The 14199-nt window shown below is 37.5% G+C and overlaps 1 protein-coding gene across 1 annotated transcript in view; it reads left to right on the top strand.

The window, feature by feature from the left end:
• Positions 1 to 14199, top strand: part of Ars2 (arsenic resistance protein 2) — a 91303-nt gene that overhangs the window by 32182 nt on the left and 44922 nt on the right. Inside the window, exons 5-7 of the mRNA XM_083127894.1 lie at positions 2454 to 2627; positions 11681 to 11747; positions 13968 to 14176. Coding sequence (XP_082984020.1) covers positions 2454 to 2627; positions 11681 to 11747; positions 13968 to 14176 — 450 coding nt within the window. The remainder of the gene's footprint in view (positions 1 to 2453; positions 2628 to 11680; positions 11748 to 13967; positions 14177 to 14199) is intronic.

Below are 14199 nucleotides of genomic sequence, written 5' to 3'. Positions count from 1 at the left end.
AAAATGTCTTAACAGTTCTTTTGAAATGTAAATGAACTGAGGGGTATTGCTTGTGTAGATATAAATTAATTACATTTTAGTCTGTATGTGTAGTTGTGTGTGTATTTTACTATAATTTATTCCCATTGGATTCCATCTATGTGTAATATGTTTATTTAAGTGTAACTATTTTGGCTTTTTACGTGAAATGGCTACATAAAGACATGGTGGATTGATAGTGCATTGGCACAAAATGCCAAAGACCCCGGTTTAATTCCTAGTTGAGCTATTTTAAGAAAGAAAAAATAAAGATACTAGGAGGAATGAAGTGGGACATGTAAAGCTTTTTCTCTTTTATTCGCGAATGCCCAACAAGACAGCTAAAGTTCAGTATAACAAAGTAAGTTACGAGAGATTGTCTGAAAATAAATTTCATCCCTAAAGTTAGGAAGAATAGTCTGAAAATAAGTTTTCCCTGCAAAATTACGAGGGAAAGTCCGGAAATAACTTTCACCTGCAAAAGTAGGAGGGATAGTCCAAACAAAAAGTTTCACAGTTCAGTTAGACCATTCTGGTGACAAATGGCAGTATGGGTAAGAAGGTGGACACGTTTTTTTTTTTTTTTTTTGCATAGTTCGTATTGACATGTAGGCACTTGGTCCATTGTACTGGGTTGAAGAAAACTCTTATTGTATATAGAGGTCCATACAGCTGACCTCCATGGTGGTGTTGTTATCACAGCACGATTCGATGCCAGGGGTCCTGGATTTGAATCCCAGCCTGGGCATGGTTGTTGTGTGTGTGTCTCTCTCATCATTTATCCTCGAAATAGAAAAGCAAAGTAAAATCAATCAATCAATACAAGTCCATGCTCTCCAAATAAATTAATTTGCAAAGATGCGTATCATTGCAGATGTGTTCAAGTAGCTGGAAAGTTGCTGGTCACCAGGCCAGGACTATTCGAGGAGAGGGGGTGGGTGATATTGAAGGTATGAGAGTTGCTGTTCAATAAGTTTTACCTCCTGGCCTGTAACGTTTTTATTGAGTGAGGGAAGTTTATGATTTTGCATTTAAATAAATATTTGGAATGTCTGCTCTCAGACGATTCTTTCGGTTTGAGGTTGTGCCACTGACTAGGTAGCAGTAGCTTGAAAGATGTCTGACTATGTGGACGTAAGACTCAAGCAGTCCTGTCATTAAATTATCTGACTGCTGATGTTCCACCTATCAAAATCCACAGTCGGGTGTGTGACATGTATGGGGAAGAATGCTTCATAGACATTTTGGGCATATCACATCAGTGAATCACATCATCAATGACAAACTTGGGTTTCAAATAGTGTGTTTCCAGGTGGTCCCCTGTCAAGACTATGTGCAAATATGTCAGCAAAATTTAGAGCATTACGAGGTGGAAGGAGATGACTTCCTGTGTTGTATTGTCACCAAGATGGTACATGGGCTCATCATCATGACCCAGCCACTAAACGATAGGCAGCAGGACTCACCTCATCCAAAGAAGTTTTAATAGACATAGCCACCAGCTGGAAAGATGAGTCAGGCATGCAGAAACTAGTGCACCGATGGCAGAAAGATATCAACGCTGGTGGGGACTACCTTGAAAAACAATGTTACCCTGTAAACGAGGGCAGTCAAAACTTTCATTTGATTGTAAATTCATAAACTTCCCTCACTCAATAAAAAAGTTATAGCCCAGGAGAGAGAACTTATTGAACAATCTACATATATATGAACCATGATGGCAGACTGAAGTGACAGCGGGGTTCACACCAAAGTGACAAGGCCCCTTCAGTCTACAAGGTAGCATTCACCTTGCATGTGCAAACAACAGACCGAGGCACATGAAAGTGGCAAATGCAGCTTGTCGTCTTGCTTCTGTTTGAAAGGCTGCATTGATTACTTAGGTTTCGCTTCTAAGTGATATGTGGCACTTGTCGCTTCGATCTGAAAACTCCCCCACCTACGTTGTTGCACTTTTTGACAGTAGGTGTAGTGCAGGTGTATCCCGGTGTTAGGCTGGTGCAAGGAAATTACGTTCGACCAAATTAGACAAAAAGCAGTGTTCAAGCTGAGAAGATTTAACAAATGCCTGCCTGATGCTTTAAACATGCATTTGATTAGTTAGCATGCACCATGTGACCATACACCATGCATTACACTGCTCCAGAACGTAGTGCAGACATCAGATCAACAAAATAGACGAGTCTATATTGCACCGTGTAACAAACTAGACATGCAAGTGCAGAGAGTCTAAAATGTGCAGCAAACTAGACTATTATAAACATATGTGATTTCTCAGTTCAAGCTGGAACATAAACACAAATAATATTGAGCATAAAACCTATTTACTATGACAAAATATATTTATGACATAATGTCCGTAAACATTTTTTAAAAGAATCACAGGAGCAAAAACATTGAGATGATAACTTCTATGTTCTCAATTTTTTTTCCAGGGACGCTGATGTGGGTCAAACACAGCCACCGATGATGTCATTTAAAGCCTTTCTTCAAACGCAAGATGATAATATCACTGATGAAGATGCTATTAAGAAGTACAATGAATACAAATTGGAGTTTAAGCGACAACAATTAAATGAATTCTTTGTTAATCACAAAGAAGAGGAATGGTAAGCCAAGTGCAGAGGGGGTGTTGAGGGTCGCAATGATCATTAGGATTTTTTTTATTCATTAGAGGTGGATACAATCTTATTTAGCTTCTCGACTTCATGTGCATTGTTATGAGATTTCAAATTCGTTCATAAAACATTAATGTAACTTTTAAATTCTCCTGTAAATACCATATAATAGGGAAAGTGTCTTGTCATTGCAGAAAAGGTGGGAAAAAGCATAAAAATGCCATTTTTTAAAGAACTAGAGTCATCGAAACTCATACCTTTAAGTACATGGATAATAAAATATGCAAAGCTGCCTTGCATTGCAAGCAGTATTACTTTGTCGTTATGACTACATCTGTACTTGAATATGATTGATACATGCATTTCAAGTACACAGACGCCATAAACATATTTTCGATAGCAATTGCATCACAGAGGAGAAGCTAAAGAAATAGCTTTAGATTTAAGTATATTTTACAAGCGTCTTTCCAGTTTTGTGTGAATATTCTCATTTTCTTTAATAAAGTTACCAACATTTCAAAACTGGAAGTCTGTTGTGCAAACTTAGTCTGGGAATTCTGTTAGTGGTGAATTCATGGTAAAATTATATTTTTACAGGTCTACAGGTGTACAATTTGATTGGTCAAGCTCATTCACTTTGAATAGGAAACAAAGGATAGTGCTTCAGTTTGAAATATGGGAAATTTTGAGTAATGACAAGTACAGTTGGGAGCTGAGAAGACTGCAAGTGCGGGGTGAGGTTCGGGTTTGAACAGGGAGGAAGTGTGGGGAGGGAAGCTTCGACTTGGTGTTCAATTTTTCAGTGTTGCCAGACATGCAGAAGTCCCTGTAGGAAAGGGTGAGAATCTGATAATGGAATCGGGACTTACAGTGTGAGGTGCTGTCTGGCGTTCGGAACCATTCGTGAACCTCCACTGATGATGTCAGCCACAGGACATCTCAAAGACCAGCAACGGCATAGGAATTCACACTTCTTCCATGTTTTCGGAAATAAATTTGTTTTAAAAATCGAATGAATGTTCTGGCGTGTGTGTATAAGTAAATGTATATGTATAGAGCAGACTATATCTAGTAAACTGGGTCGCTGAAGGTTAACTATCAATAGAATTAACATGCAACGAAAAGCAGGAAAGCCGGCTCGGGGGTTGAGCAAAGGTATATTCAGATATTTTTTTTTTATTTGAGGGGTATAAGTTTGTGTTTATGTGTGTGAAAAGGTATACTTAGAGTCAAAATGACCATAAATTTGTCCTTTTATAAAAGTTGTGTGGGGTGTTAGGGCGTAGTTGGTGGATAAATCAATGGGGCCGAGACAATACAACTTCATGTTCCATAATCCGAAAGTTGCAGAAAAGTGATGCTACATACCAAAATGTAAATACAAACGAGGGAGAAAATGTACTACCCTGCATAAGTTAAAATTAATTGATCCATGTCCAGGAAAGAAGCATTAACAAGACACTAGGAAATACACAAAAAGCACGCACACACCCTTACTTTCTTAGTCACGTTGGAAGCAGATTGCTTTGATTTGTGAAGTTTTACTCCATTATTAGTATTGCTTTCACATGTTACTATGTAATATGTTCCATTCATTTGCAATGCGTTTTCGTACCATGCCTTTTTTATTTATGCCGCTGCCACCCTGAAAGGTGGCAACAGGCAGGTCAGTTTCGCATTCCTCAGCCTCGCAGTCTTCTCGGCTCCCAACTGTATGGATGGTGGTGTAGATAGGTATTCTTGAGTTGGGTGTTCAAAGGGTCTACGTCGAGATAACAGAAAATTGAGTTGTTAGATTTAACGAGCTTTCAGACCAAAGTGACCTGCAATACTTGACACTAGGAACCAACCTTCAGAAGTACCGTATTTACTCATCTATAATGCACACTTTTTTCCAAAAATTTCCCCCCAAACAACTGTGGTGCGTATTTGGACTGCCAATATGAAACCGTACAGCATCATTCCATAATTTTGACACTTGCATTGGCTTTTCTTGTTTACGGAACCCTGTCATCTTATGTGTCATTGTAAGGCTTAAATTCTGCAGTTTCTGAATGTGGCAACAGTCGTCCATTCAAGATGGCGACACTAATGTGCAATGCGGTTGAAATATGCTCATCATAAAATGAAGTAACATTCAGATTTTTATGGTACTTCGGATGAAAAAAAAGCATAAGGAAAAAGAAAATAATTAAAATGTATTACTGGTCAAATAATACAATATATGTACAGATGGTTTTCAAAATAATGGAAACAACTACGATCAGCAACACAGCATCTGTGTGGGCTGGCAATATTGTTCAGTTTGTGCAGCTCGCTTTGAACTGTGAGTGTAGAAACGATGTTGGTTGAGATGATGATTGAGTTCTGATGTCACTTGTGTCGCATTAGCTCGACGGTTCTTTGAGACAAACCTCTTCAATGTTCGGTGGTCCCGAGGATGCGTTTTCGTCCACTATTACTCTTATTTGAAGATGTCTTGCCACAAGTTGTGTATGCCACCATCTCCTTGGATACTCTTGCTCTCCATACACCTAACACACTGGCAGTCTTTGTTACACTTACGCCAACTAACCGTGCTCCTACAATTTGCCCTCGTTGAAAGTTGGAGAGGTCCCCCATTTTTACCTCATCTACGTCTGGCTGATCACACGCATGGATACGTGCTACTGACTACCATCCTTCACCGCAAAAACAAATGAAATACTGGTTGCAGTGCACGACTGATCAGTGTTGCCAGCCCCCACATATCCCATGTTGCTGAACATAGGAGTTTCCATTATTTTGATAACTACCTGTATATGGAATGTGTAAATGTAAATGCCTTAATGGAAGAAATCCTGTTCTGCAAACTGCTAGTTTGAGGGTCCTGAATGTGTCTTGTAAAAAAGTTCGTTAGTTATGGGAAAGTATATATTTGGAAGATTTTTTTAGAAAAAATAAAGAAGGAATGAGGAAAACCACGTATAAAAGTTTGAAGGCCATTTCTCACAATTTTTCACTTTGTAATGTTATGATGTATGACCCCAAGAAGAGTAGTGCTGTTGTGGCGGAATTCGAGCTGTAATGTTATGATGTATGACACCAAGAAGAGTAGTGCTATTTCTGGCGGAATTCGAGCAAGCACCTTCGGTCACATGTGATGTATATCAGCGGTATTTGTTGGGCGACAAATAATAGAAAACAAATTTTTGGTGACTCATTGTATACACAAGACTATATTCTCCTCTTGGTCCACATAGCAACAGGTGACTCATTGAATAGGTATCATCTCATTCACTCTTCATATGCATAGCAACAGCTTTACAACCTACAACTAAGAAAGCCATTTCTTGAACCTGGATTGCACTGCGCATTATATACAAGATATAATTGTTTGTCACTTTTTCCCATCAAAAACCAGGGTGCGCAGTATACACACGTAAATACAACCTTTCGTACCAGAATAACTGAGCAAGCAGAACATGTCAGACCATTTTCTCATTAGGTCACATCATGTTGCCTTGCAATGAATGCTTTACTCCAATGAGTTACATCCAAAGCCTGGAACTGGCAACCATCTTCAACTTGTTTGACAGTATAGTAAAGAATCAATAAATGAAATGGTTTCATTAATTCTGTTTTCTGGAATTCATGTCTGGCATCGTGTAAAGAGGCCATGCATATCTTGTGTTAGAAATGGTCACTGCATAGAACCAACGTGAATGCAACATTAGTACCACTTGAATGTTAAAGCTCTCTGCTTTATCCAAACTATGATGTCGCATACAAACACAATATAACTTAGTAGCAATCAAGGAAATTTTTTCTTTATTTTTCTCAGAAAATGAACTCAATTTGATGGTTTTTGTACACCCACCCGAGAGTTAAGTTTGACATTATGATAACTCTAAGTCTAAGTACCTGAAGTAATCCTTCCTTAATTGCTTGAGAACATCTATAGAGGAACAAAAAGTGTTGCCAACCTACTGATATAAAATTATACCTGACATATTGTGAAGATTCATTAGTTTCCTTAATGCAAGCAGAGAATGCAAAGCTTACATTGTACCAATATTACACCAGAGTTAAGCAAAGTGAGGCTACAATTGCACATTAACATAACTTTGCTGCTTGTTTTGGTTTTACATTCTTATGCTGATAACAGTATCTCACATTTATTATTTCTGCGTACAGATATATTCAAAATATAGTTCATTTTAACTACTATGCAAGTAACTCAAGCCTGTGTTGAAACTCCTGATTGTAATTCTCGTAGTTCTTCCTTTCGAATCACATCTACATCTTTGGTAGTAATGATCAGAAGTTTAATTTTTTTTCTTCCTTTACCGCAGGGTTCCCACTGACCTAGAAATTCTGAAAAAGTCATGAAATTTATGTGCGAATATTTTTTTCAATCATATGTAAACACTAATTTGCCACAACAAATGTTTACATGCAAAAATATGCATAATAATATAGCTTTTCTTGCAATGGGAGTGAGTTCTTTCATATTTTTACTGTTAAAAATATTCTGCATTCCGAGTTGAAGTGAGTTCAAACACCCATCCAAGAATTGTCTGGAAATGCATCTAAAAATGCATCAGGTCAACAGGATATTTTTCTTTTAGGGGCAAGCAAGTAATTTTTCAAACCAGTGCTGCCTCCCCAAAAAACACTACTGTAGTTTGAAGTTACCATAGTCCTATAACTACCTTGCAGCAGTCTTAATGCAAATTATTGTCACTGAAGTGATATTATGTATTTTACATGTATAATTTTAGACAAGGATAGACTACAGGGTGTCTGGTGTCCATGGCACCTGAATTTTCCAATTTATTTCTATAAATATTTTGAATTGCTTCTAGAATTTTTCATTACTTTTTTAAAAAAGTAATTAGTACTTTATATGTTTTAGTTTGTGTATTTTCTATATTTTGGTGGAAAATTAAATAGATACACATAATGCAATTTCATATGATTGGGAGCTCACAGATGGCTATGCGGAAAAGCATCTCCTAAAAAGTTAATTACTTTTAATCCAGTCTTTTATTAATAAATGAAATATTTTAAGGTTGCATTTCAAAATGTATATGTTTGCTGGATTTGTGGTTTTCTTTGCCTGTATTTGCAAGGGGGGGGGGGGGGATCCTGGTATGTACTTGAAAAAATGGGCTGGCTCCTCAATTATTTTTAGTTTTATCTACCCCTGATTTTTAGTTGGCATTACTTGAGTGGGAAATGCCCCCTTTTTTTCCGGATGCCCTTGGTTGAGTGGGAACCCTGCCTAATCATGTCCAAGCACATTTTGAGAGTTTAGCACTTAATACAATAAAATTTTCAAACAGTGATTTTAGTCTTAAGTCCCCATTTAATTCACTTTTTCTTCCCTATATTGTAAGGTGCATACTTAAGACATTAGGTTAATTTTAGAGAGAGAATAGATTGTATCCATCATCTATAAGAGTAAACAAACCAGCATTTCAGGACCTGCTGTTGTTTTAGACAATGTGTTGTGTTGCAAGTATAGCTTTCAGCCATTGGAAAACCACGCTGTGCAAAGCAGTGTGTAGTGGAATGGCAAATGGCTGAAAGCGATGCTTAATGCAGTTCATCTAACGCCTGTTTTTTCCCACAGCTATGTCCTCTCTTATGAGGACATGGACCAACAATGTGAAGAGATTTCCATGCTCTATCTATACATATGTTCAAATGGTGAATACAAAAAGGAAAAATATGGCAGCATTATTTTATTGTGTGGTGAATTTTGATTTAATATGTGCGTTTTGAAGAGGAGCAAAGTTGTTCACAGGAAAAATTCGTATACCTTTTATTGAATACAACCGCGATTATAGCTAGGTTCCGCTGCGCACAATGCAGTGGTCGCATTATATTTTGGACGCGTTTAGCTAGGCGTCATCTCAGCGAATCATACCTGCAGCTCTTCGTCGGGAACAGGTGAGATAACCCTACCATTAACCAATGTGGATTGTTGCCATAACTTCTTTTTTATTGTTATTTATGCAATATACTTTGTTTTTTATTTTTTAAAACTATATAGTTTGCTGTGTAATTATTACCAGTAATTGTAGGGGGAATTAACAACATTAAATGCAATTTATTTTTTATTTTTTTGAAAAGAATCGAATTATTATATGGTGGACAGTCAGTTCTTTCAAGCAGGGATGAAATACATTTACACAAACACTTAAGAGATTGTGTGTCTTCAGTTGAACTACAATGAAGCTTTTAGTGCTAGGACTATATTTTTAATGTGTGTATTAATGAAAATGTTGAAACAGCACCTAAGACACTTGTTCTAATTGCATTCGTGCATACATTACACCATTATGTTCATAAAAATTAGGAATGGGACTGATTAATTGGTACTCGATCGGTATCGGCAGATATAGGCATATCTGTTGATCAGTAAAATTACCGATTATTTTATCAATCCAATATATCTATAAATATCTTATAATTTGGTTAAAATTCTGCCATTTTCTTCTTATTTTTATGGATAATCTCCATGCTCTACTTTTTTTAAGAAAGTAAATCTAAATATGCAACTTCTTTTGCACTGCTGTCACCTGGAAAACACATTTATTAAGGAGATCAAAGAACCATTCTGGTTCTTCAAGGACGATTTGGAATTTTATATCGGATCTGTATCGGTGAGGGAGAATTCACACCGAAGAAACACGCGACACGAGTGTTTCACCCCAAAGAGACAAGATGCACACGGCAAGCGGCAGTGGTTTCTTTGCTCAGTTTGCATGATGGTACCGATATAGTTGCATTAATCAGTTTATTAGTCACCCGAAAATAACATAACAAGAGACATTGTTACATGTAAATTGCATTGTAAAATTTGTGCAAGTTATTGAAACTTGGGCGAGGCATGTTGTGCACAAGAAAACTGAGAAATAATATGCACTGACCTCAAACTATATACGCTAGACTTTTCAGCCTGAATAAAGCGAATACCTAAACACTAAGGAAATGGTTCTCAACCTTCGTGAAAGTCAATGCCATTAGCCGAAGAATTTTCCTCGTTAAGTCTTTACAGTATTTAAGATTTTATGCATGAATTAATATGTACCTATGAAATTACATACTGATAAATAAATTCTAGTATAATCAGAAGAGTAATAATAGTTTGATTACGTGTGTAGGATTGTTGACAAATATAAAAATATGGAAGACAAAGTGGTAACGTCGTCTCCTTGTAATTAAGTGATCCCGGGGAGGCACCAGGCAGATCCAGTTCTGGTTAGTCTATTTGTGCATAAAATGGACTTAAAAAATGAAAACTCACAACTCAAATATGATATTGGGATTATGATAGTTGTCAACCAGTTTCAGCAGAACATTTCGGTGCTCAGTATAGTTGATACGAGGGCATGGCATCGGCTCGCGGCCCAGCAGTTGAAAAACAATGCACTAGAGTACTTTACCATGTTGACTAATATATTTTGGACTAAAGTGCCTCATAAGCTGACTTTTTCAAATAAAAGCAGTCCGGTAAATGCCCAATACACGGCCTCTTTTCACGATGTTGAAGGCAAATTACAGCCGATAGATAACTGCATTAAAAAACTTGATAAAGTGAAATGAACGATGTGTTCAAATCTTAAAGCATTGTACATATCGATACTTTATTATATCAACAAATTAGAGGTTCAAACATAATGCTGGTTGGGCTCTCTTGTAGAGTTTAAATACAGCTCGTTGGAATGAAGCATTCGCTGAGCATGCGCGAACAACAAACTGAAGCAACGCGATGCACGGTATTGAGAAAATGGCTCGGTCCGAGAGGCACGTAAGCGACACGCGACACATGCATCTTGCAGTGTCTCTTCGGTTCGAAAGGTTGCATTGATTACTGAGTGTTGGCTTCCAAGCGACACGTGTTTCGTGTCGCGTTTTTTTTCGGTGTGAATTCTCCCTAAACTTTATATCTGTGTTTTATCACTATCGGTCAAAATTTCATATCGGCCCATCCCTAATAAAAGCCAATGGCAGAATTTTCCCACTAAGCTACAGGCTGTAGAAATATTGGATTGGTAAAATTATCGGCAGTTATACCAATAAACCAATATCGGCCAATGCTGGTCTTCACCATCTCGAATGTGTAGTGGTAAATCTGTGTGGTGCAGTGATTAGCACAGCATGCTACGATGCCAAGGGTCCTGGGTTCGAATCCCAGTGTGGGTGTTATTTGTGAGTGTCCCTTCATCAATTTCATCATATCATTAATCCTCATCTTTGTGATTAGCCAAAAGTGGCAGAAAAGCGAAGTAAAATAAATCAAATCAATCAGCCAAAGTAAATATGCAGTGTTGAATATATGTAGCCTTATTCCATCTTGAAAATCTTAATTTTTCTTTCAATATTTATTTTGGTGTTTGGATAGCAACTTTGTCACCTTGTAGTATTGAACCATTTTTTCGTTCAATATTGTGTGTGTGTGTTGTTCGTAGCACATTTCTGGAGTACACATTCCACTTAAAACTATATGTTCATTTCAAATTAGCATACATGCACAATAAAGTGACAAACCTTGACAATGCCAATGAATATATTTATATGTCAGCGAGCGTGTGTTTTCTCGTGTAGTTTTTTCCTAATAGATTCATGTCACCTTCCCAATGTACATTTTGGACATTCAAGTGAGTTACTTGCTGTTTTACACCTTATTGCATACCAAAATTACATGTGGTGAAACTGAGGGCATACATAACTGCTGTCGTAAATAATAAACAGTGCCTATTTTTTAAGGTATCTGGTGTACCTTTACAATGTGTTTGTGAATGTATAAGATTTTAATCGCGGCACTTGTGAATGGGTGTTTGCAACTATAATTTTTCTCCATCAAAGCATAATTAGGGTCATTGGGATTGGGTTGAATTCTTGAAACCTGGCTGTTTGTAAATGCGAGAATTAGGTGAGAAAAATGTAGGCTCATCTGCTGAAGAATATTCCAGAAAAAGAAAAGTGTTGTTTTTATTGTAATTATTGTTTTAATAAATAAAGCTACATGGTTGTCTTCTCTGCTTCTGTAGGTTCAAAATAAAGTACCACCCAGAAGATTCAGTGAAACGGAGGGAAGAACAGCTTACAGCGCTGAAGGTTTGTATCTTTTAATGTTCTTGTAAAAAGATTGTACACTGGGTAGGGGATGAACTGGAGTGTAAGGTGTGACCTTCCAAGAAGGCACTCAAAAGTGAACCTCGCTTCCACCCAGTACACTGGTAACTGCAGTGTTGCAGACTAAGGAGGCTATTGCATCTGGACCTACAGTTCATATAATCCTCTGTAGGGTTTGTGTTTTGTCCTATGTGCTGAGTACCACTTTACAACCTCCGCTTTTAACCTAGGTAAGGATAATTTAGTCCTCACCATAGTGGTCTAGCCAGTGGGGCATCTGACTGCCACACAGGAGACCCGGATTCGATTCCTGGGGTGGGTGAACTAAGGTCGGAATTTTTCCATCCTTGTCCCCGCATAAAGTTGCTCTGGGATCACCCAGCCTCAAATCAGTGGGTACCTGGGGGCAACCCGAAGGGACTTTACCATACCTTACACACACCTTTGTTTTAGTTACGTTTAGGGCTGAACCGCTTATAAGTGCTGACACACCCAAACTTTTCATTTCTGTCATTCAATAGGGCCGAACTGATATCAACCAATACTTTTGCATTCTAATTATCCTGTAAATTATTCAAAAATGCTATTTCATTTTATTTGGCACACACAGAAGATGTACAACATAAAATTTCAGCAACAATTCTACATTTGGCCAGAACTCAAACCTGATCCTCTGGCAGTGAGTTACCCTTCTTTCATGTGATTTTTACTGTCACTGAGTTTGTTACCTGTGTGAAATTGTCAGCATGTTTCACAGAAATGTGTGCATAGCATATCTCCTTCGTGTTTTTCACAGTTTAGATTTTATTTGTATCGAGGAAGGAAAAGAAAGCTGCGTGAAAAATTAAACAGAATTCAATCAGTTTACTTTGTTAGTATCTTCTGCAGAACAATCTGTTAGACCGAAGATTATTGGAAGGTAAGATATTTTAAAGTCGATTAGGTAAATTTGACATTGTAATCCTTATATAGGGTGTTTTTTTTAGAGTGATAGAATTGAAATAAAACACACAAAAAAATAAGTTTGAAGCCAATTGTGTTTTTATGTGAAAAATAACTTTCTGACATTTACTTTTTGAAAATAATTTCCGGCATATGTCCACCACGACTAGCTGTGATGAACCGGATTCGATCAGTCCAATTTCGAACCACTTTTTCAAGTAATTGAGGGGCTTCCAAAGCGTCAATTGTTGGTGGTTTATCAGCATAAACCAGAGACTTTACATATCCCCAAAGAAAATAATCCAGTGGCGTTAGGTCACATGATCTTGGAGGCCAATCCACTGACAGCACCGATATTTCTGAAGTGATCTATACATTTGGCGAGCAGAACATTGATTTTGGAAATATATATCCACAATTTGTAAACGTTGTTGAGGCGTCAGTCTTTCCATGATCATTTGCCAATGCTCACTGATATGGAATGACAAAACAACATGTCATCGAAACAAAACAAATGACAGCTATCCCTATCGAAAGTTCTATCACTCTTAAAAAAAAACACCCTTTACAATGAACAATGTTTTGCGAATTAGTATATCTCTTAACATTTGTGACTTGTTGAATAGATTCTCTCGGGCTATCGACCAGGTGAGTTGTGGAAAATATTCCAAGCTTTCAAGAGCTAACGTGACTTCAACCCTGAAGATGAGAGTGACATTAGCTCTCGAAAGCTTGGAATATTTTCCACAACTCTCCTGGTCGATAGCCCGAGAGAATCTATTCATCATTCATCGCCAGGAAAGCTTAAAGTCTTATTTGTGACTTTGTAGATGTATTTAGAGCCTGAATATGTGACATGACAAATGTAAACTCGGCCTCTTATATTAAATATTTTAGAAATATATATAAATATATATTGTTTAATTGATTTGACTTAGAATTTTTGGATAGGATTTGAATCACATGGATCCTTCATATTGTTAATATATTTGTGTGTGGGAGTGGGGAGGGGGTGAGAGGCTGTAATACGCAAGGTTGAAATAGAAAGAAACGTCTACTTGTACCCTTGAATTTTTGGAAAGTTTGCCTTGAAAACCGGGAATTGTACTTGAATTTTTTCATGATCCTAGAGTGGCCATCGTGATTGAGGACATTGAGGCTGTGCATTAACCTGAGCTTAAACTTGTTATTAATTTACTAGAGTGGATGTTACAGTATTAAATAAATGCCACATAATATTGATTTTTTTCCCCCCTCCAGAACCGAGTGTCTGTGTTTATGGAATTCCTGGAACAGATTAAGTTCGATGCTGTCTCGATAGATGCTGACCAAACAGAGCAACTTGTGAGGCTATTGGATGCTGTTGTGATCCGACTTGAAGGTGGATCGGATTTCGATCTTCAGGCCCTGAATGAAACTTCGGAGAAGGAAGAGGAAGCTCCCCCAAAGGTCTTCGTACCTGGGGAGGAGTAAGTATTGTTTCTGCTCCTCT

The sequence above is a fragment of the Lepisma saccharinum genome, chromosome 8, assembly GCF_977018435.1.
Source record: "Lepisma saccharinum chromosome 8, izLepSacc3.1, whole genome shotgun sequence".
NCBI classification, from domain to species: Eukaryota; Metazoa; Arthropoda; class Insecta; order Zygentoma; family Lepismatidae; genus Lepisma; species Lepisma saccharinum.
Note: the sequence above shows the minus strand (reverse complement) of the source record. Positions and strands in the feature narration are given on the sequence as shown.